This window comes from Agrilus planipennis, unplaced genomic scaffold, assembly GCF_000699045.2.
Source record: "Agrilus planipennis isolate EAB-ADULT unplaced genomic scaffold, Apla_2.0 scaffold114, whole genome shotgun sequence".
Classification (NCBI taxonomy): Eukaryota; Metazoa; Arthropoda; class Insecta; order Coleoptera; family Buprestidae; genus Agrilus; species Agrilus planipennis.
The window spans coordinates 633782-658456 of NW_020442440.1; the positions used below are offsets into that span (position 1 = coordinate 633782).

General features: G+C 34.7%; 3 protein-coding genes and 1 long non-coding RNA gene across 6 annotated transcripts in view; 2 read left to right on the forward strand and 2 right to left on the reverse strand.

The window, feature by feature from the left end:
• LOC108736207 (NFX1-type zinc finger-containing protein 1-like) overlaps positions 1 to 2595 on the forward strand; it is a 12703-nt gene extending 10108 nt beyond the window's left edge. The window contains exon 10 of one of the 2 annotated variants that reach the window (XM_025980340.1): positions 558 to 644. In XM_025980340.1, coding sequence (XP_025836125.1) covers positions 558 to 568 — 11 coding nt within the window. In that variant the 3' untranslated portion in view covers positions 569 to 644. Of the gene's footprint in view, positions 1 to 114 lie in introns of both variants that reach the window. The other variant, XM_025980339.1, reaches the window with a different exon arrangement.
• A 501-nt stretch (positions 2596 to 3096) lies between these two features.
• On the reverse strand, positions 3097 to 3628 carry LOC112906373. Its single transcript, XR_003232300.1, has 2 exons — positions 3498 to 3628; positions 3097 to 3253 (listed from the first exon to the last, which is right to left on the reverse strand). It is a non-coding gene; the product is annotated as an uncharacterized LOC112906373 (long non-coding RNA).
• Positions 3629 to 3673: 45 nt separating this feature from the next.
• On the forward strand, positions 3674 to 6480 carry LOC108736211 (protein kintoun). The gene is made up of 2 exons (XM_018468557.2): positions 3674 to 5891; positions 6103 to 6480. The coding sequence occupies exons 1-2, from the start codon at positions 3775 to 3777 to the stop codon at positions 6368 to 6370; spliced, it is 2385 nt and encodes a 794-aa protein (XP_018324059.1). The 5' UTR covers positions 3674 to 3774; the 3' UTR covers positions 6371 to 6480.
• Positions 6481 to 6496: 16 nt separating this feature from the next.
• Positions 6497 to 24675, reverse strand: part of LOC108736210 (zinc finger protein 845) — a 69624-nt gene continuing 51445 nt past the window's right edge. For both annotated transcript variants that reach the window (XM_025980341.1, XM_025980342.1), the window contains exons 4-7: positions 12659 to 12844; positions 8858 to 9011; positions 7448 to 7689; positions 6497 to 6916 (exon numbers count right to left, since the gene is read on the reverse strand). In XM_025980341.1, coding sequence (XP_025836126.1) covers positions 6625 to 6916; positions 7448 to 7689; positions 8858 to 9011; positions 12659 to 12844 — 874 coding nt within the window. In that variant the 3' untranslated portion in view covers positions 6497 to 6624. The remainder of the gene's footprint in view (positions 6917 to 7447; positions 7690 to 8857; positions 9012 to 12658; positions 12845 to 24675) is intronic.

The following is a 24675-nucleotide window of genomic DNA, read 5'->3' on the forward strand; positions in this document are numbered from 1 at the left end:
CATACAGATTTAAATATAAACAATCGTGTTGAATATTATTTATATTTATATCTGTATGTGTGTACAACTTTAAGTAGTTTTAAAACTTAATTGCTTTTTTTTTATTGATATTAGATACAAGACAGTTGGTTAAAGAAAACCTTCTTCGAGAATTAGAAGAGTCTTTACTACCTAATCGACGAGGTCGACGAAACAACATAACGGCTATGTCATTAGATTCAATAGAGGCAAAAATAAATGTAATCAAACTAATAATGCAGAAGATAGCAGATGCCAAAATAATGTTAGAAGGTGTTTACGACGATTACGCATACTTTCTATTTAAAAGAGTATTCGAAGCTGAACGCATGTCTGATCAAACTCGTTTGGATTTTGACTTAGAAATCACGCGATTTAATCGAATTATACAGTTGGCTCAAATTGAGAAGTCGACTCATTTTAAAAATTCAAAATCACTAGCTAACGTTCAAAGTGCCTTTAAATCCGCCCATAATAATGTGTTTATTTGTAAAAGATGGTCTGATAATTGTGATAATAAATCCAAAGAATCTTTACAGTTACTCAATAAAGCGATAAACGGAGCAACCGTTATAACAGATGAAGAAAAACGTCAAATAATTACCGCTATGCAAATGAGACAGGGGCATTGGTTCGCATGTCCTAATGGGCATCCGTATGCCATCGGCGAATGTGGTGGAGCTATGGAAGTGAGTAAGTGTCCAGAATGTGGAGAACAAATAGGGGGTTCTAGTCATCAACTTCTCCGTTCCAATCGATTAGCTCCTGAAATGGACGGTGCACACCGTCCAGCTTTTCCAACATTGAATTACCGGCTCTAATGTCCATAAATGGTAATAGTTATCCATTTTCGTGTCTATTTTTTTTTATTTTAAAACATTAATTTGCAATAAAATACATAATAGTTTTTAGTATTACGATATAGTGGGGAAGAAAGATTGTTATAACTAGAAAATACACATGCTTGGTCAATATTTTTGGAATCAGCCACCGAGTGCATGTGATACAGCATTTTAATATCCATGATTCAATTAATTCTTTTTTTATAAATAGAATTTAAATACAAATTACAAATCACTTTTATAAAGTCATTTGTCAATCAAACTCCAACTACTTGTTCACGAAAGGGCTTGAAGACAGTGCTTTTAAACCCTAAAAAGATCTAAAGCACAAAGCACTAAAGTTTTTGCTCAGCTCTGTTTAAAATTTATTAATTTCATATATCAATATTTACTTTGTTTTTATATGAATAAGTAAAATTGAAATGGATGTTTATCGTTATGTTTGGATATTATTTACTGCATGTTTTAAATGAAAAATTATTAAAAAGAAAAAAGAAAACACCAGCGTTTATATGTTATCTTAATTTAATAATCAAACAATATTTGTTAGAACTATGTTAATTAATGCTTGTTAATCATAAATGTTCAATTTCTTTTGTTTTGTGATTTTATTTTGTTATGTTTATTGCAGTATATCTTGTAATGTATTTAATTAATAAGCCTTTTAAAGTTTTTGTTGTTTTTTTGTCTTTCTAAAATGTAAGCTATTTAAGTTTTATATATAAATAAGATTTACGACAATACAACAACAAACAATATTTAGATACAAAATATGATATCAATATTATTTTTCCACTTGCAGGAGTCTATGTAGCAAAATGTGGACATTTTTTTACAATAAAAGTTTTATAAATTCAGATTGCATTTGTTGTTGTTTTGTTGACATGGAGTTATAAAATGTTAAATCCTAATCGATTTGGTATTAAGACATTTTAGACCTTTTTTAGAAATTGGGTTCTTTCTATATGTTGTTGCAGCCTTTTCAAATGTATTTACTTTCCGTGTTACTATAAAATTGTATTAATTTTAATTAGTTATCCTTTAACAGATTTCCATAAAAGAACATTTTGTTGCTATGTCAACTTCACTACTACAAGGCAATCATAAATGCGTTTACAAACTTACACACTCATAATAAATGTTTTATTAAACATTTGCAAGAAATGTATCTTAACTTTTGGCATTCTGTACACAATCACACACATAATTAGAAAACATCTGCACTCTGATTGCTACAATTAAGGATATTCAACTTACGCTTTTTCAATGTAAAATGGAGACCTGGAAGAGTTAAACATCTACAAGTACTAACTTTGTTACATCAAGTAAGTAAAAAAATCACATAGTAATAGCAGCAAAGATAAGTTTTACTAGTTGTATTTGTACTATTACTGAAAAAGTAGCACTATAATTTCTTATCTGAATATTTACAGTATACATCTCAAATGCTATATAACGCTAACGAACAGGACATAACACATAAAACCAACACATCTCTAGGCACCAGATAATACATTTCAAGCATAATTATAGTCGGCACACGTTCCTTTTTAATTTTGTTTTCAATTCATGTAGATAATATAACCTCTAAATATGAAACACACCACTGCAAACTAACTAAAGAATCAATTGAGAAGCAAATTCATCACCAAAATCAGAAAATTCGACTCTTTCTTTTAGTATAAATTTTAACTCTGCAAACAAATTATTTAAATACTTTATAATTGCCTTCGTCTTCTCTTGTTTGTTTACATTTATTAATTGTCATAACATCAACAGTAGAGCCAACTTAATTTTCGAAACCAACCTCTAGATTGAAAAAACCCTAATGGGGGATACCTTTCTTGACTTATGCTATCCTAATACAAAAATCCGAAATTTTAACTTTACACTGAAATCGCAAGTTTCAATATTTAGCCGTGTCCGGCGCCTTCACCAAAATTGAAAATAACATTTAAAGCATTTAATATATTGTACATTAAAAAACGGCTTTAGAACAGTTTCTTATCACGATTATTATCTATTTAATACCAACAATTTTTTAATTTTACCGTTTTTATATGTTATTTTACTTTTTATGTGTATTCTGCAATCATTTCGTATTTATATAATATAAAGATTTTGTAATATATATTTTATTTTTCTTATTTCTTTTTATTACAGTTCTTTAGTTTTCTGCATTATTTATACTTTAATTATTTTAATTTTTGTAGTTTAGTAACAAATAAAACAGACGTTTAGTTCAAAATTTTATTGAATATTAATTAATGGGTAATAAGAATACAATATTATACACTGAATCACTGGAAGGCAAGTAAAAATTTAAAATTTCCAATAAATGTAGGGTAGAAAGTAGCCACATGTCCATTGTTCTGCTGATTTTTTGAGTGATCCTGAAATATATTAAAATTAATTTAGATAGGAATGTAAATATTTTTTCATTNTAATTATCAGAAAACGAGGAGATAATAGTTTCTAAATAATTAAATAAACAGAAAGGTAAAAAAGGATTTTGACTGACTTAAAAATGCTTTTATAGTTTTATTTCTGTATAAGTAGACATCAATGTTTACTAAATATTTGTGCCCTTGAAGAGTGTGCAAACTCGTTAATTTATTATCAAAAATAATTTCTTACCAATTAATATTACCGGTAAAAACTACAGGTAAACGTGCGGCATATTTTTGACAATTAACAGCTGATCATATCTACGTAAACTGTGGAAAAATCCAGAACGACTTGTCAATTACGTGGGACGTCTGTTTATTTTCCTGACGTGCCGGAAAGCTCAAGATTAATTATAATATTAATAATAGTATTTTAAACTTTTCTTATCATTTTACTGCGCAGTATATTTTATTTATAAAAACTCTTGCGTAACGGATAGTGCCTGTGTTATTGTTATTCGGCGGTAATGGCTAATATAACAGAGTCTTTAAAAAGCCTTCAGTTGACCAAGGAAGAAGTTGAAAAGTTTGGAGATGCCCTGAAAAATAAGGAATTTAGGAAAATGCTTATAGATTATGTGGAAGAAGTGCAGAGCCCCGAAAATCAGAGAATTTACGAACAAGAAATCATCGAATTGGAGAAACAACGAGGTGTTGACGTTACATTTTTAAAACCTAATGCCGGTTATGTGTTGAAAACAAGTGCTGATGGCGAGAAAAAAGTATTCGTTAATATATGCTCCAATGATTTAATTAAAAAGCCAACTTCAAATCCTTCAGTTGAAGATGGTTCTAGAGGATATCAGTGGCAGGTACCCCATTCCTTAACACCCCCACGAGACGACGTCGACAAACAGGGAAAACTATGTAAAGTTTATGATTTTGTCTGTCATCCCAGTACATTAGAATTAGCCCAGAAAACCAAAACATTTAAAGATATGCTAAATAATATGGCTTGTGAGACAATCGAGTCAAATTTTAATGTTAAGTTAGATAGAAAGAATTTAAAATTTCCTAAAATGCAGTACAAAGGCAGGCCCTATTCTGCTGTTATGAGGAAACCTTCTAATTCATCATCCGTTAATCCAGAAGACAGGGAATTTATGGATAAATTGTTTTCTGACGGGGGTTGTCCATATAAACCCCCTTCAGCAGAAACAAAACCGAAAACCATTAATATTCCTAATAATAATTTACAAAATCAGTCCAAGTATACAATCCCAAAATATAATATTAAGCACCGTAGCCACATAGAATTAGAACAATTTATAGAACACAAGACAGCAAAAATGAACTCTGCAATACCCAAAGAACTTGTGGTAGAAATTATTCTTCCACTGTTGAAATCAGCTTCTGATGTTGTTCTAGATGTTAACGAAAAAAGTCTTCAATTAATAAGTGAAAAACCAGCAAAGTACAAATTAGATTTAAATTTACCTTATGAAGTTGTAGAAAGTTTGGGAAATGCAAAGTTTGAGAAAGACAAAAAGAAACTAATAGTCACATTACCAGTGAAAAGGAATTCGGGGGTAACGTTTACGGAAATTTGTCGTGAAGACAGTGGGATAGAAAGCGATCATGCCTCCTTTGTGTCATCGAGTCCAGCAGAAGAAAATGAACGATTAGTTACAGAAATGAACGATGGTACTCAAATAAGTGATAGTGAACAGACTAATAATGATTTAAATAAAGAAGAGATGTCTTTGGAAAATGTCTTTTTAGATCCCAGTATTTCATACCTCCTGCCAGACTTCACTGTTCATCTTTTTGATGACACGTTCGCTTTTACATTAAATGTTAAGAACGTTACCGATTCGTCACTCATTAAGACTTTCCAGAACGACCTGAAAGCAGTTCATTTAAAATTCACGTCAGTAAGCTCAGGATTTTTTCCTTTACACTATGCATTTTATTTCAGACCGATAGATGCTGTAATTGACTTTGAAACTATTGTCACTGAAGTCTGGGATAACAATGTTGAAGTACAAATTCCAGTTAAACATTGTGATAAATTTATTGAGTCCTTCCTTGTGGGAACTGACAGCAACAACCTCACTGAACATTATCTAGATAACAATGTATGTTCTACAAGTAAATTTGCTGGTCAGGAGAAAAAGGACAGTGATGACTATGATGCACCAACAAATCCAAAACCATCCTTGCTGGTGAGTACTGACCAGTCAGAAGATGAGAGTTCTGGCGAATTAAGAAAGGAGAGGAAAAAGAGTAAATCCAAAGGAAAGCAGTCTAATTGGAAAAATCAGAGGAAACAGAGGATGACGGACGGTGATGTTAGTGACAACATGCCGAGCAAGGCTATTGATATTGCAGGATTTTGTGAGTCCAGTGGAGACGAACTTAGTTATAGTTACAGCCCTTATAACAAAGGAATCCTGAAGAACCTCGTTCGACGCTCTTTCAGCAGGAGCATGTCCGAGTCCAGCATCGACGAAGTGATGTTGACTTCCTCAGTCGAAAATTGTCACAGCATAGATTCGGCCATCCCGGAAGAACATCAGCAGGTGTCTACCAGTCTTAAGAAGACTGTCAGGTTCAATGATGTAGTATCAAAACAAGTATTTAGGTCAGTAAATGATTAAAAATACAATTCAAATTTTATACATCAGAAACGAGTTGTAAGATCATAATTAGTAATTCCATGAGAGCCCCTGAAAGGGTGTCTAAACCTTAAATTATCTCACTTTTACCTTAGGGCAGAGATTCCCTGTCTTACTGTATAAAAATTTGATCTTAGTTCTATTATTATACTAATTACTAATTTTTTCGTTTTTTAGATCAAATTCGAGTATATTGGGGCAAAGAAGAAAGAACCAGCGCAAGGCAAAGGCGAAAAAACGAGCTCACGAAAAGAAACATAGCGAAAGTGAATTATCAGAAAACGAGGAGAAGAAAGATCAAATTGGTTCTAACGAAAACGAGAGTTCATCAGAAGGCACAGGTCTAAGTGAAAACGAAAGTAATTCCAGTGATAAAAGAGATAAGAATGGAGAAGATAGTAATGCGTTTAGTAATGATATATTTTTAATGGATATTGATTTTTAGTATGATCAGCACTGTCCGTAAAGACTTTTTATTAGTACTGATTGCATGATGTCAGTATTAGAAATTGTACTGTTGTATTAGTAATTTTTATAGGGTTTACAAATAAATAAAATAAATTAATTAAGGGTGTTTAAATTTAATACATTATAAAAAGATTAATATATTTACTTATCCTAAAAATATTGTCCTATTGTATGTAAGCACGACTTACAAAAAGAATGCAATTCAACTTAGTTCCTAATTATCTAATAAAATTAAAAATGTTCGTTAAATAACGAGTCTCCTTCTGATTGGAAAGGTATTAAAACGCCGGCTTCTTCGACGTCATAATTTTCTTCCATTATCCATGATTCAGTCATATTTTCAACCCTTACGACGTCCTTGGATACAATAAACATGGAAAAAAGTTCATCTTGAATTTTATGCTCATTCGCATCTTGTCCAGACACTGATGTTAAAAGTATAGCAGGTCCCAAATCGTTGGTTCCACAAGTTTGTTGTGAAACTGATTGCGTACTTTCTTGAAGGGATTCTTTCTCAGCAGAGCTGTAAAAATCATAAGTTATTTTTGATAACGTTTAAAGAAGGCAAAAAACTATTCTAATGAAACCAAGCGTTAACTACTCGTACTACATGCATCTGCAATGAGTAATAAGCTTTATTCAATACTTTTTGATTTAAAAATTAATCATAAAAATATAATAAATTTGTTTTTTTTTTCACTTGTAAACTGGCGCAAACTTGGGTGAAATAATTTTGACGTAAATGAATTTCAAAATAGCTAAGTAATAATGAGATTGTGTTACTTTTACGGAAATTTTGAATTTTAAGAACGTAGTAAGAACTTATTTAAATTTGAAGTTTATGATTCGAGTTGGTACAGAAATCTTAATCTTTTCTTCTGTCTCTAATAGTTCGTCTACTGCATTGCAGAGAGCGATACAGGTCGCTTTTGATCTAAAATAATTGGCACTGTTTTAACAGTGGCGGCGCGAAGAAGTTCCCAAAAAATACTTATTCCCGCCACTGTCTTTAAAACAGGAAAATATAGATTTATCAAATAAAATATTTATTTACCCCTGGCCCTTTGGGTCGTCCAAAACGACGTGAAACGATGATGTGTCATTTTCCGATTGATAAATACCCGCAATGTATGTGATAGCTTCATTTGTCGAAACAAATTTATCGGAATGTGCGCTGACTAGATGAACCTTGTAATCCTTTGCAAAATTTGTCTGAAAAATGTTGCAAAATCTACACTCGTATATATATTTCCCAGCGTGTTTGGTTGTTGACAGGATATGTCTTCGTAGATTTTCCTAAAATTATCCATAAAAAAACAATTATTAGAAAAATCTACACTACTACGAGAGTTAGTTATTCAGTGAATAAGTATTACAACGTATCCATACATGAAATGCGATACATTATATTTAAAGAAATTATTCAATCCTAAATTTATTCAACAATATTTCGCAAGGAAGTAAGTTCAAACATCGTAACTTTATTAGACAAATTGTGTATCGTGTATATGTACTAAAATGTACGAACCTTTTTAAAAATCATTGATAATTAGATATATGTTCATTATAAAGATAATAATTTATAACCCAATCATATTTAAACCAATTTACGTATTCATTGATGCTCTATTAATGGTTGAAATTGTTATTAATAACAAGCAGTGAATTTTAACGAGAAAAACAAATACTGTAGATTTTTTACGTAATTATAATCTAAAGTTTGTTGCATCGAAGTACATCCTTCAAAGCATCGAGGGTGACTAACTTACGTAAGCGCGTTTAATAGTAATAAACCGACTCCATGCAAATAGATGCACCTGATTGGCTCTTACTTCGGCGACCATTTGCAATCGGTTAATATGTAGGTCAAATTCGGTGCACCTGCACTTAAAGATATGTGATGTAAACAATACTAGGCGCCACTTATTAAAATTAAAGCAAGAAAACTTTAAAAAATGATAACTCGATTATTTGTTAACCGATTTAGGTGCGGTTTTCACCAAATTTTAGAAAATTTAGCGATGCTTAGTACTAATAAGAAATAAATAAACTTAATTTAAAAGTACTCGCTTAGTAAAACTATTCTACATTTCACTTTAGATTTATATTTACTAAGTTTGATTTTTTTAATGTATAAGTACGCGTAAGGCCTAAGGCGATATAAGGGGGCACCATTAGAAACACGTCTTACTCAAAAAACAAGAGAACAATTTACTTCTTTAGTTCTCAGTCGTCCAACTTTTTCGTCACTGGACTGCTTAAATTAACCATGTCCAATTGCTTACATTCAATTAATTATCAATTACACGTAAAAGAGAGTATTGTTTTGAACGATTTAGGATCAGTTTATGGTTTGATGTGAGATATGATTAGAAACCACGAAGTTATATTTAAATTTGAAATCACCCATTTACCTATACAATCAATCACCCTCCGTACCCAAATAATTAAAACAGAAACTTACCAAAGTGTTGCATTTGTATTCGCAATGTGGACACGTGAACGGTTTGGCGCCGGTATGAAGTCTCAGGTGTCTCCTCAGGTGAGATGCAAATCGAGTCGAAAAAGAACACTGCGAACAGTGGAATTTCTTGTGCGAGTCGTGCAGAGTTAGATGTCTATAAGCATAAACAAGTAACAACATGTAGATAGTAAGTAAGCAAGCCGATAATTACTTTAGAATGTCAATTATGTATTAAACGCCGTTCGAACTGAATGCTCTAAACTCGCTGAATAAATAGAAAGTCTACTGAAAATAGACACTTCAAAATTTAATTGGCACTTTGTTAATTTCTGCAATAAGATGATGCTAAAACCTTTATTCCAACAAGAACAAATTAAAGACTTCTAATAATAGTTTATTATTAAAAATTGTTAATTAATTAATTAATTGGCTGCTGTGATATGGTTGCAAAAAAATATTTTATTTAACATCGCATAGAAAATGAAGATAAGTGGAAAAAATATTTACAGAAACGCATTTTAAGAGTTAGGAAATGCATTAGAGAATGAAGATAGTGTGGAGATGGGTGAGCTCTAGGATACTCCATAATGAAGGAAGAGTTTGATTCAGCATTAAAAAACTTAAAGAATTGTAAGGCAACAGATCTAGATGGGTTACACTCGTAAATACTAAAACAACAAAAGCTTTTGGCATTGTTAAATGGGACAAGATGTTAAACTTAAAAATTAATTACTACATGCGAATGTTTAGGATATACCGTGGATAGAGAAGGTTAGAAATGACAAGGTATTAGAAACAGCATGTAGAAGAACAGAGATATGGGCGCTATAGGTTGGTAGGACATCGTCTCAGACGTGAAGGGCTAGTTAGGAGTAGAAATAGGTGTTAAGAGTAGTAGGTAGAGGTAGATCTAGATTAGAGTATTGTTCACAAATAGTTAAGGATGCGGGATGTTCTATAGTTTTAGAAAAATACGAAGATTAGCTTGGGATCGGAAGGAGTGGAAGTGCGTGTCGAACCAGTCATACTATTAACGACCTTATGGTAATGATAAACATTGTATCAAGTAACTACAATTATCTGATAAGATTAATTATTTCGCTAAAAACGTTGATTATTTCGTATATTTAACAATAAAATAATATACATGTTTTCAATCCCATATTTCGCGAATAGAAATGGCCCGCAGTAGGTACCACGGTCGTACCGGTACGGAGCCACTCGCCGTCACCGTACCGGTCCCTATGCGAAACCCAGCCACCTACAATAACTCAGCGCTCACAAACGCTCTTGACCAGATAAATTAAACAAACACTACGGTGTGTGCGGCTAATTGACAGCCGCGGAGCACCGGCCACCGCCTCGTGTAATTAATGCTTATCTGCTCGGAAATCGGACGAAACGTCGCAGATCGTCGCCGTCTTCGTCTTTTGCACTTTATCGGCAAGTGACGCGACGACCGTACGCTGGGCTGGTATCAGACTCCAGCTTTCCGAAAATGGTCTTAATGTATTATTGGGCAGATAGGTGTGTATGTGTATACATATATCGTACATATCTACAGAGGCAGTAGTTTAGCTACGTATCCTGAACGTTGGTCCTTATTCTCGAGGTAGGTACTACTCCAAGTACAATGGTATCATTAAAAGCAGTGGCGTGGGTAATGAATAAAGCGATAAAAACGAAAAACAAAGCAATGCAACTATGTTTCTTTGCGAAACTAGCAACTCAGAACAAACACAAACTTTTTCTAATTTCGAGACTGCCATCTACCTACTGATATTTGCTGTTAACTGAAGTAGGAATTTCAAATGTTAGACAAGGGCCTTTTACTAAGGTATCCACTGAATTATTAAAACTATAAGACGTGCTGAAGTGATCAAATAAGACCGAAATTGCTATTAAAAGTTTTCAAAAAACGGTGGTAGGAAAAGATTGGAGTTTAATATTTAAAGACTAATATATCAGGCATTATTCATAATGTCAAAAATTAACTGAAATTTTTTGTTTAAAACAAATTTTCGGAAAGATCACACAAAAATTACGACGTTAAATGTAAGTCTCTTGAATTTAAAGCATACTTTAGTACAAAATCCATATATCTCTATATCGCTTTACCTCTGCTTGCAACGACTTTCGGATATAACGACGAAATTACAGTGGTGCTTTCGTCGTCATTATGCCCGAAATCCACTGTATATACTAATAGTGGTTTTACATTCTCATGTTTGCGGAATTTATGGTATTTGGGACGACTTGGGTTACATCATCATCACAAGGTCGTCAGTCCTAAGACTGGTTGGACATGTACCTCCACTCTTTCCTATCCTGAGCTAATCTTCGCATTTCTTTAAAACTACAACAACCCACATCCTTAACTATCTGCGAACAGTAATCTAATCTAGGTCTACCTCTACCCCTCCTAACTTCCGTTTCTGCCTCTAATATGTCTCTGACTAGACCTTCATACCTGAGAAGGTGTCCTACTAACCTATCTCGCCTATTTCTTATTGACTTTGTTCTCCTACTCTTATTAATACGATGATGCTAATACTGCTATATCACCTGAAAATCTAAGCATACTAATCGTTTGCCTCTGTATATCTATCCCTACAGTTGTACTGTCTTTAATGATGTTGATCGCGTCTTCGATGTATAGATTAAAAAGTAGCGGTGACAGTGTGCATCCCTGTCTGACTCCCTTCCTAATATTTACTTCTTTTTACGTTGCTGCCCCATCTCTATAACTGCCTGTTGCTCTTTATACAAACTAACTATTACTCTTCTATCTTTGTAACTCATCCCTACATTTTTAAGTATTTTTAACATCTTGTCCTATTTAACATTGTCAAAAGCTTTTTCTAAATGTACAAATCCTATGAAGCCCTCTCTCCTTTTTTTATACAATTTAAAATCTAAAATGATGTGATCAACCTTTGGCCCATACGAAAAAACACTGAATACGTCCCTGTATCACTGACCAACAAAATGCATGAAATTTATGTAAACGATGGGTCAGTAAGAGGTGTGTTGTAAACAATGGGGGGTTCCCGCAAATAATTGGAACAAGCCAATTTATTACGCCCCTGCATTGAATGTACAGGAGCCATTTGGAAAAACAAAAACATCGTAGCATTTGAAACGCCACATAGGTATCTACATGACGGCTAACACGACTATTTCACCGTTTGTTCGTGAAATAACGAGAATCGTGGTGAATTTTATAGAAACCGACCAATGTATACTCCGTTCCCGATAGTTGTTACATTTTTAACAAATAAAAACTGTCTTAAAACATGAAAACTCACCTCTAATGGCTCTAATAAGTATTAAGTTTTATCAGATAATAATAGCGGTTTGAAAGAGATGTTGAAACTTGGCCTAAATCTTGTTAAGCTATCAAAAAATCTGCCAATACCATACTATGTATAATGTTCGTATCTATCTAATACCCACAGATGATAGGCAATTTCTTTTAGAAACGGAATATCAAAACCGCAACCCTCCAACTGCTTTCGTTTTGACTTATTTAAAACGGCACCAAACACTACAAAGGTCAAGTTTTCCAAGAAACGTGAAATAACTCCAGAACGGTGCGACCCAGGTCCAATAGATTTTAATAAACTGACATTGTTTTTTATGGTGAATTCAAAAATGCAATAGAAAGTAGGGGATTCCATTTAAAACACTGTGCATTTCCGGTATAACCGGAAGTTCGCCATATTTAAAAATACTTTTACGTTATTACACACTTAACTCTTATACAACTATTATTTGACTACATATATATTATCAACATACCTAAGTAACTGTTGCTTCGTTTTTCCCTTGTAATCGCACAATTCGCAACTGAAAGGTTTTTTCTCTTCGTGCGTTACTAAATGGGGTTTTAATTCTCCCGGAGTCCGTGCTGAAAAGACACAGTTTTCTCGGGGACATCTGTACAACTTTCCCGTGTGACGAGTCATGTGCTGCTGGAGAATGGACCTAATAAAACAGAAAACGAATGGCATATTTATGTATGTACTTACAAATTTTGTTATTGATTATTGATTTCAAAAATGTCTTTATTTAAAGTTATTTGTTACGTACGAAATTTTATTTTTTTCCAAAAGTAATTTCAGTACAAGAAATTACAAACATGAAAATTGTAATATTGAGTCCCTAAACAATTTGGCAATTTATAAATTGCAGTATTTTTCACTTTATGATTTTCTTAAAGGAAACCTTAAAATTAATGGAGACACTTTTCAACCCGATTGGAAATTAGTTTAGGGAACCCAGATTATCCAGATACAGATAATATTTCAGTAATACGGCCATCTGATCAGTTCTTGATCAGATACATTACTCCTTCCGTTGGTATAGTCACCCGATCAGATACTAATTAGCATACAGTATCCTTTCCCTTGATCTGGCTATTTAATCAGTTTCCGATTAAAGTTTAGTAGTCTATCCTTTGATGCAGTCACCTGATCAGTTCCTTATCAGAATCTAATACTAAGTACGAATCTTATTACGGTTTCCGTACGTTGTTTAAAGCAAGATTGTATTTGATGTCCTGAACTGGATCATAATACAGAATTTAGTTTTTTATCTGATCCATTCTGATATAATATTACTTATCAAACAATAAATTTATTATTAATGCTATAACTAAATTATTATTTTGATATCAATAAAAGTAAAACAAAAATACTGCTATGTAATGGAAGAAAAAGTAGGGAAAGAGCGAATATAAAGATAGGAGATGAAAAATTAGAAGAAGTGGCTGATTTTAGGTATCTAGGAAGTCAGATAAGTCAGGACGAGTAGGGATACAAAGCAGAGGGTAGCGCAGGATCGAGTAGTACCTTTCAATAAAAATAAGTCACTTCTATGCTCGCGTACGGTTAATTTATAAATTCGAAAAAGATTGTTAAAGGTGTATGTTTTGAGCGTGTGGCAAAATATGGACGGTGGGCGCGGTGTATGTAATGTGGTTTTACAGGCGAATGATGAGGATACCGTGGGTAGAGAAGGTTAGAAATGAAGAGGTATTAGGATGAATAAGAGAACAGTGGACTCCATGGAAGTCAATAAGAAATAGGCGAGATGGGTTAGTAGGACATCTTCTCAGACATGAAGGTCTAGTCAGAGACATATTAGAGGCAGAAACAGAAGTTAAGAGGAGTAGATGCAGACCTAGATTAGATTACTGTTTTGGGGAAATGCAGAAATTAGCTCAGGATAGGAAAGAGTGGAGGTGCGTGTCCAGCCACTCCTTATGATGATGAATATGTAAAAATAAAATTAATACTGCTCCTTTAAACGGACTTGACATGGATCGGTAGGATCGGGAACGGATCTGTTGAATGAATTGGACATGGATCTTTGAAATGGATCCCGCATGGATCTATAAAACGGATCCAGTATAGATCTTTTAGACATGTCCTGTGCGGATCATATATTGCGTGATGATATTTAATCATATCCGGATTAGGAAGCTTGATTTATATATCTGTTCAGTCTTCAGACAATCCTGATCCGAATCGGACCCTATACTGAAGTCGGAAATCTTTGCGTTAAGATTTTTTGGAAATAGTTATTTATTTGTCGTAATTCAGCTGTGTATCGAGCATAAAAAAGAAAAAAAAATCTTCCCACGTCTTTACTGAGTTTTTCGTCTTGACAGTTTGCTGATCATCATATTTTCCTAACATTATTTCGATCGAGTTGTCAGAGCTAAACCGGGTTATTAGTCTGTAGCTTTTTTTCTCTCTTTAATTTACATTTAATTCAAGAACAGAAGATTTATCGTGAATCGGTAGGTATACATATATACAGGTATGGGTGCGCCACTGGAGACTTGGCTCTGGTGTTAATTTTCTGACGTGTTCATAAAGCAGTCGAACGTTTCTTAAGTTGGTCTTCATTTATGTCACGATCTCTTCAACGGACGCCGACCAATAATATTTATTGAAAACTGGCCTGGCGAGACGGCAATCGTTTTCGGGGACATTTCGGATTTGTTTATAGTGAATTTCATCGCCGTAAATAACGTGATTTATGATAATTAAAACGAATAAACACTGTAAAAGCGTACAACGAATGCTTGAATTAATTTCAGGTGGATTCCGTATGGACGGCGAACGAGCTATACGGGGTGTATCGTCAACAAACAGCGAGTTGCAAAAAATTATAACCTCTGCTCGTTCTGTACCATTGCACAAATAAAAACAAGCAGATGAATGTAAACTACAAGATCGGTGACATAAATGATGAGGGTAAATGTCTAGATGATGGCCCCCACACCATTCGAGGGTGGGGGATGGTGGGATCGAAAGAGGAGGTCTCCCCCACCACTGCACCATAAAAAGTTCGTGGCGGTCTCACCCCCATAAAAAGTTATGGGGGTTAGAAGATGGCCTCCACCCCCCAAGGGGATGGGGTTCGGGGGGATCGAAAGAGGGTGGTCACCTGAGTAAAACCTCATTAAAAATTTGCGGCGGTCTCACCCACATAAAACGTTATGGGGGTTGAAAGTAGATTATTTTGACAATTTTCACACTATAATTCAAATAAAATTCAATAAAAAAATTATTTTCAAGCGGGTGGAGGTGGGGGATCGAAAGAGGGTGGTCACTTGAACAAAACTCGATAACTTAGGTTATCCTAACCTAACCTACCCTATTGATAATGATATTTAAATAATGTTTTATACAATTTTCTCAATATTTTTATGTATTTTTCATTAGTTTTACCTTTGAATATTGTTTAAGAATGACTATATGAATTTTTACATGCCTAGAAATGTATAAAAATTGGCATATTTATTAACTTTGAACCCCCATAATTTTTTATGGGGGTGAGACCGCCACGAAATTTTTATGGCACAGTGGTCGGGGAGACCTCCTTTTTCGATCCCCCTCACCCCATCCCCTTTGGGGGTGGGGCCATCATCTAGACCTTTACCATGATGAGATTTAAGACTCACTATTTTGGCAAATTATTGTTGATGGTACCCCTGCTGAATGTACAATACTTTTCCCTGATTTTAGGAAAGAAGGAGCAACATTACCGCCCTATTTAAAAATCGCTTTCACTACTCCTTAGAAAATGAATTTCCCCGTGTTCCGCGTAAAAACTGCCCCTCGAGCCGAAGACCTCCATAGAATGCCTAATTGATTATATTACGGTACAGGTTAATGATATTTTAATTTCAATACGGTGCCTTACACCTATCATATTTCGAATATAATAATCTGTAATAAAAAGAAGTCACTTCTATGCTCGCGAACGGTTAATTTAGAAATTCGAAAAAGATTGTTAATGATGTACGTATGTTTGGAGCACGGCGCTGTACGGGTACATGGACGGTGGGCGCGGTGGAAAAGAGAAGGTTAGAAGCGTTCGAAATGTGGTGTTTTAGGCAAATGATGAGGATACCGTGGATAGAGAAGGTTAGAAATGAAGAGGTATTAGAAAGAATAGGAGAACACAGGGCTCTATGGAAGTCAATAAGCGAGATAGCTTAGTAGGACATCTTCTCAGGCATAAAGGTCTAGATAGAGACATATTAGAGACAGAAAGGGGAGTTAGGAGGGGTAGAGGTAGACCTAGATTAGCTATACGTAAATAGTTAAGGATTTGGATTGTTCAGTTTTAGGGAAATGCGAAGATTAGCCCAGGATAGGAATGAGTGGAGGTGCGTGTCCAATCAATCTTAGGACTGACGACCTTATGATGATAATAATAAATAATCTGTTGTAGTAGTAGTAGTGAAACAACCAGAGTATTTTCATCTTGCTAAATTTACCTTGTACATATTTATAATAGGTATGCATTTGAAAGGGTCAAATCTTCAAATCCTATGTTAATGGAAACCAAAGTCTCTGATTCACGATTGAAAATCTCATTATTTCTCAGTACATATGTAAATACCGGTATATTATATACGTGTATTATTTATAAGTCTACAGTGAAAAATGTCGGACAGCTTCGTCCCTACCAATCATCGACGACTTGATGCATTTATTCAATAAAATTTTATTATCCCGTCGATGACGAGTTGGAAAAAGCGATACGTATCGTCGTGCTGATCGATGATTATGTGCTTTTCGAAAGATGTTTTCATTTTTATTTTCGTACAAGTTACACGTTACATACCATCCACAGTCATGTGACGAATAACATTTTTTCGGCTCGAAAATATCTCGCGAAATAATAACTGAGATGATCTTTCCTTAAAATCCAAGAAAGTTATTAATTATTATTTAAGTACATATAAAAAGTAAATAAATAAATCACAAAGAAACAATAATTTTTGATAACAACAGAAAGGCAACATAAAAACGATTTATGCGTTCGAAGCAAAGCGGTGGAAGCCTGACAGTAAGAATCAAAGAACACAAATTTCTGTATTTGGTAATATCGCGTATTGCAAGGTGCAATTGCCATTAAGTTTTGGATTGACTCGTACAGACTATGTCGATGATGACGCAAAATCCAATCTTTCAATAATAGTGTTGCAGTATGTAAAGTGATTTATTGGTTTTAACTAAGTAACCGATCATATTTCTAGGAAGTGCATGCAGTTATTGATAAAATGTCAGCACCACAAAATGGCGAAATGATCTATTTACGAAAGGATGGCGTCGTACCGATAATTTTATCAAGATGAATTATTATGTCATCAAGCTATAACGGCTGATGAAACGCACACACGGAGTCGCATACAACCCCTATCGGTAATTTAATTTGGCCCTTCACAAACGTATGGGACGAACAAAAACACCGTTTTCTGATCGTACTACATATTTCTACAGATTTTATTTAACTAATTACATATTTTCTTTTTTAAATGCTCTTTCTAATTATTAATTTTAATTTATTTCAATAGTTTTCAACTCTAATATCTATTTTCAAAATTCAAGTATGTACACTAGGGTTGCCAGATGGCTGAAGCCCACCGAGAACATATGTCCTTGGTTCCAGGATTTTCAAAAAATTGCATTTACATTGAATCTATACAGGAAAATATAAAAATTTGATTCGAAAAATGAACTTTTTATGGACAAAATTTGAAAAAGTGAATTTTCTTAGTCGGCCGGATATGTTCAATTTCAAAATTTCTCGGAATATACAGTGAAATTGATTCAGGCAAACCCTCTACTGAATTGTGGGTAGATAATTTCGTTCATTGTATCTACACGAATCAACAATGGTTCCTGTGACTTCATTATAAAAGAACTTCATCAGCGTATCTTGAATTTGTATTGACTCAATTGCCAACACGATTTTATTTTCTGACATATCGAAAGTAATTATTATATTACAGACGACTAGTTCTTCCCCTTGCCCCCGGTTATTTTTATTACTCCACTATGACGTAGTGTCGGCCATCATTCTTTTCTAATTGTTGCAGCTGTCGGCCATCATTCTTTTTCAATTGTTGTCGCATTGTCACTGATGTCGGCCATTATGGTTTTTTAATAGATGTATAGCAATCAATGATTAAAATTTAAAGCAATTGTTTGTAAATAGGTATGCAACACATTGTACACTTCAGCATAAGAAATTGCTGATACTAACTTTCATTTACGTAATACTGTGCTGACCGCATTCATAATTCTTTATGTATAATATTAATATTAGAATATTAGTTCTGTATTTTATATATTCTAAAACAGTAGGATATAAGCGGGCACAGATGATTAAGTGCCCCTGTGCTCTTTATTACGTATCATCCGTCGGTGATTAAGATTCATATGGAGGAGAACGAGAAGAAAAATAAACTATGGGTATGTAATAGTTACGATAATTGTAGTCTACTAATTATATAACTGGCAGTGGTACGAATAAGATGAAAAGAACCCCTAGAGTAAGTATTAGATCAAGTGAGGAACGAAACAAAGTTCCGGTTGTGTTCGATCGAGAGTCATATCGTATCGTGGCGCGTCGCGTCGCGTACCGCGTATCGGTCGTGATTTAGAGAAACCCGAAGCGAAATTCGCTTGCATAAACAAAATGATTAACTGTGCGTCAAACTAAAGAAATAAATGTAATTTATGGGGACGGAGCAACTTCAGAAACTTATCAATATCTCAGCGCTAATAACCCCCCTTTAATGACGTGGATGTGTTTTATTATCCTGCCGCAACCTACGCGAAATTTACTGCACGTCAGATAATGGAATCGGCAATTCAGGCTTTTTTTATCGTTTTGCACAAAGTATTATATGTTTTATAGCGCGACTTGGACCACTAGCTATTTTATTATAGCCGATGCGCCGCCTCAATCGCAAATATCAATCATTCAGAATGTCCTCTTTCATCGCACAACGAAAAATAAAACGTCCTTCCACTAAGGACCAGTTATTATAAATCTTAACTATAACCAATAGGTACGCGGTCAGCTCCACGATACTATCTATAATAATAATTAATTACTTTAACTGATACTTAGTTAAAAACGATATTTAGAATACTAGGTATCAAAAAGAAATGAAAGTGAAAGAGTGAATATAAAGATAGGAGACGAATTTAGAAGAAGAAAATAAAAAGAAGTTATTTCTATGTTAGCGAACGGTTAGTCGAACAAGATTGTTAAAGGTGTATGTACGGGTGCGAAACGTGGACGGTAGGTGCAACGGAAAAAGGATACAACTAAATGTAGTGTTACAGGCGATTGATGAAGATACCATGAATAGAGAAAGCTATCGGGTTGTTCGGAAAGTCATTTCGTTTTCTCCCGACAGAGGATTTAATTGTATTCTTTTGCACCCAACTTCACATTTAAGTCGTATAATTTTTATATGCTTTGAGAGCTCATATAGCAAGGCTTGTGTGTGAAAAATTCCAATTAATTCTACGCAGTAGTTTTTGGTTGGTGCCCTTTTAAATATGGAGAGCGATAAGCAGCATTTTCGACATATCTTACTGTTTTACTACAGAAAGGGTAAAAATGCTGTTCAAGCCAGAAAGAAATTGACTGATGTGTATGGAGAAGGTGTGTTGACAGTACGCCAGTGCCAGAACTGGTTCGCTAAATTTCGATCCGGCAATTTTGATGTCGAAGATGCACCACGTTCGGGAAGGCCGGTTGAAGCTGATAAAGACGCGATAAAGGCATTAGTTGATGTGAACCGGCGAATAACAACACGTGAGATCGGATTGAGGTTAAATTTATCAAATTCAACAGTTTATGACCACTTGAAAGGCCTGGGATTATCCTCGAAGCTCGATGTATGGGTTCCCCATGTTCTCACAGAGAGAAATCTGTGTCGCCGCATTGACGTCTGCGATTCGCTTCTCAAACGTCACGAAAATGATCCGTTTTTGAAGCGCATCATCACTGGGGACGAAAAATGGGTTGTATACAACAACGTCAAACGCAAGAGGTCATGGAGCAAAAAAGATGAACCGGCTCAAACCATTTCCAAAGCCGATATTCACCAAAAAAAGGTGATGCTGTCTGTTTGGTGGGATTTTAAAGGAATCGTTTTTTTTGAGCTTTTACCGGATAACACAACGATTAATTCGGAAGTCTACTGTCATCAGCTGGACAAACTGAATGATGCACTTCAACAGAAAAGGTCAGAACTAATCAACAGGAAAGGTGTAGTGTTTCACCAAGACAACGCGAGACCTCACACAAGTTTGGTCACTCGCCAAAAGCTTTTACAGCTTGAATGGGATACAATGCTACACCCACCATATTCTCCAGACCTGGCACCATCGGATTATTATTTGTTCCGGTCACTCCAAAATTTTTTAGACGGTAAAACCTTCACCTCAAATGAGGAGGTCAAAAACCTCCTCGATCAGTTTTTTGCCAGCAAAGACCAAAAATTTTATGAGCGTGGAATTATGCTACTACCAGAAAGATGGCAAAAGGTGTTGGACCAGAACGGTCAATATATAATTTAATAAAGTATTTGTTTATTATACGAAAACTGTCTTTCATTTCCACAACAAAAAACGAAATGACTTTCCGAACAACCCTATAGAAACGGGGAGGTATCAGAAACAGTCGGAGTACAGAGGGCACTATGGAAGTCAATAAGAAAAAGCCGAGATATAAGTAGGGACGATTAAAATTGGCAAAGTTCGCAATAAATTATCTGTGAGAATGGACGTATCTTCTTTCTTGTTTCCACTTGGGACTGTACTTGGTCATTAGCTGCGTTTTGAACACGCCTTTGTTAAGTTAGGAAATGCTTCATGGATAGTACAGGCAAACTGAAGAGTTAACTGAGTAACAGTAAGTTAGGGGTTGCTTAGGTAGGCAAAAGATCAGGGTCGGCTTTATAGCTGCCTGGTTGGAATTATGTTTTTCTAGATACCTAAGAATGTTGAACTTTCTTTAGAATCCGATGCTGGCAACATGCTCAAATTTTGCTTATCTGCATCTGTTTCTATTATACATTAATTGGTGTAATGTTATTCCTTTTTCATTATTAGTGTCCGCTGCAATTCCTACCTAGCATCTCTTTTCTATGTTTGCGATACTCCCTACAGCGTCTGTCTTGAGCAAAAGTAGGCGTACAAATGTGACAGTTTTATTGCGGACTATGCCAATTTTGAACGTCTCAACTATAGGCTGGTAGTAGGATTGCCAGGTGTCCCGATTTGCGCGGGACGCCCCGATTTTCAGGGTCTGAGGACGCGTCCCGATTTGCACCTGATCGGGAGGCTAAATGTTCCGATAAATCAATAAATTTATTAAAAACCCATTATTATTAGAATAAATGAAAAATTACGTATTACCTATTTTTAAATTTCTACTAGTCCAACAAGTCTGACTATTATTACGTAGAATTAAATTCTGACATAGGCCTACTTGCAATGTTAGTTTCGAAACGCAATAAATAAAAGTTTAATTTAAAAAACGTTGTTTTTTTGTTTGTCCCGATCTACAACCCTAAATCCCGATTTGTTTTACCTTCTGCCCCGATTTAAAACAAATCGGACCTGGCAACACTAGCTGGTAGAACACCTTCTTAGGCATGAAGGACTAGTTCGAGACATACTGTAACGAGAAATGGGAGTTAAGAAAAGTATATGTAGACCTAGATTATTGTAGATTATTGTTTACAAATGGTTAAGGATGTGGGATGATCTCGTTTTAGGGAAATGCGAAAATTAGTTCAAGATACGAAAGAGTGGAGGCCCAACTACACATAGGACAGATGACCTTATGATGAAGAAGTATCATGACCCTTCCCCCTTTGAACAACTGAATATAACTGATATTTTTGTCGGTCATTTGAGATACCCAAATAAAAACTGGTTGAAATTTGTATCAGATGAAATGGTGACGGAGACAATTCCAAAATCAAAATAAATATTTAATATTCAACCTCCCTCTGTAGGTATATATTTACGACGAAATACTGAAATTCATTCCGATACTAATACAAACTTGAAAAATAAAAAAAGTTTTATTGAACCTCTCCAATATAAAAACTAAATCTGTATTTGGCTGGATAGGTACACCTTATACTTATACATTTTAATTTTAAGAAATATTTGTACTTTAGGAAAAGATACATTTGGTTTTAGACAGTGTCGGACGATAAGTACATTTGTTTGAAATTTATGTGTCATATTTTGTCCTGAATGTGTAGTAATTAGAGAAATGTGGTTTTCGGTGAAATACACGGTTGGGGACTTCTTGATATGTTTATTACAGCTATTTGAAACAGAAGCCCTGAAACAAGACGATGTATAATATCTACCACGTGTCGTCACGTTAACCGTTTTTCCATGTAGGCAATCCAAAGCTAGGTTAAAACCCTTCCTTAATTGTCAAGTTATTTAACTTAATAAAAAATATGTTAAAAGTTGCATTGTCAAAGAACAAAAATTTATAAAATCCAATAGTAGCTAGCGTGAACCAATTAATTCTATTTTTTAGAAAACATGTTTATTTAAAAGAATAAATTTAAATGCAATTTCAACTTTCATCATCATCATCATAAGGTCGTCAGTCTTAAGACTGGTTGGAAACGCACCTCCAATCTTTCCTATCCTGAGCTAATCTTCACATTTTTCTATAACTAGAACATCCCATATCCTTAACTATTTACAAACAGTAATCTAATCTAGGCCTCCCTCAACCCCTCCTAACTCCCGTTTCTGCCTCTAATATGTCTCTGACTAGACCTTCATGCCTGAGAAGATGCCCTACCAACCTATCTCGCCTATTCTCTATCCATGGTATCCTCATCGTTCGCCTGTATCATCACATTTCGAACGCTTCTAACCTTTTCTTTTCCGTCGCCCCCACTGTCCATGTTTCGTACCCGTACTTTATTTTTTCAGAAGCATTTTTGTGCTGCACCGATCTTTTATAAACAAAAAAAATCGGTTCTCTGTACTCTGTTTACTGACGATAGTTGAACGTGACAACGTCATAAGAAAATACTGATGGAATGGTTTCCCTTTTCAAAAGAAAATTTTAATTTTATTTGTTTGATAGATATTTTGTATGGATATAGAGAAGGAGGTAAATGGAAATGTATTATTGTATAGCAGCTGTCCACGCGGACGCATCGCTCACTCAAGTAGGAGAGAGACAGATGTCGAACGCTGCCGAACGCGGAGGCCGATTGTGCCTCTTTGTCGCTCGTTCCGCGCTCTCGCTTGCACTTCAAGCCTTAAATGGAACGCCTCAGAGCGAGGTAACGCCGCATGAGTCATGTTTTTTCGTGCGTGCAGCCCGGCTCCATCGAATTATAAGACGTTGTCACGTCAAAAAGAAAATGGGACATCAAAATTGAATATTGAGACGCACTAAGAGGTGCCTACAGCCCCAGTTTTGAACTACAACGTACAACTCGGCGTGATTACTTTAAAAACCATTCGTTTTGTGGTTTCAACTGCAAAAAACTGATAAAAGAATTGAGACAATGAAGTATCTAAAACTACTATCTACAGATAAAATTTATAGGTTTCGTTGACGCATTTACAGTGTGTCACAGGTGAACTTTATGTCGTATATCGAAGCAAATCCGCGGTTTCGGGGTTGAACTAATCGCGCTCTGTCACTGTTAAGAACAACAATACAATTCGGTCGTAAATGCCCAAAGTACATAGACATACAGGGACATCAGGGTGTGCGTCCGGATTGCGTCGTCTATGTATCAAAGGGCAAAGCCACGATATTGCTTAAACACTGTTTAGGGAATTATGAGCTAATGCGTTGAACAAATGTCTATCCCGTACCAGTTTGTAGACAGCCATTACGGTACCGCTTGCTTTAACCAACTTTTGGGTAATGCGCAAAGCTATTTAGTTTTAAACCGAAGAAATTCGCTTATAATGACCACGTTGAAGGACAATCATAATAAGGGTTGCCACCTTTTCAGGCTTTACATAAAGTATTTCTAAATGGTTCAAAAAAAAGTATTCAGCATAAAAATAAAGTATTTAATTTTTTGTTTTTAAAAACATATTTTTTTACCCAAATGAGGATGTTCGTCTAATAATGTATCCACATCCGAACAACTTTCATTTTGCATATTAAATTTGACTGTTAAGACGGCAGATAATGTTTTTACAGAAAGTTGCGACTTCTCACTGCTCCAATAATCATTCCCTAGTGAAAATACCCTTTCAACAGCAGCATTAGTGCCTGGACAACATAAGGAAATTTCTATTAAAACTTTTAAATTTTCATGTGGGATATGTTCTACTCTAAAATGCCGAAAGATTTCTACCCATCTTTTGTCAAGTTCTATTTTCTTATCGTTCCATTTCTTCAATTTTTCTTCATTAAAATATAAATTTACTCTTCAAATTTCTTTAAAGAGAAAATTGTCATTAATAACAATA

Bases quoted from the DNA above. Each gene is read 5' to 3' on its own strand.
- LOC108736211 (XM_018468557.2), top strand. From the start codon at position 3,775: ATGGCTAATATAACAGAGTCTTTAAAAAGCCTTCAGTTGACCAAGGAA. The intron at 5,892-6,102 runs GTCAGTAAATGA...TTCGTTTTTTAG, and splicing joins GTATCAAAACAAGTATTTAG to ATCAAATTCGAGTATATTGG.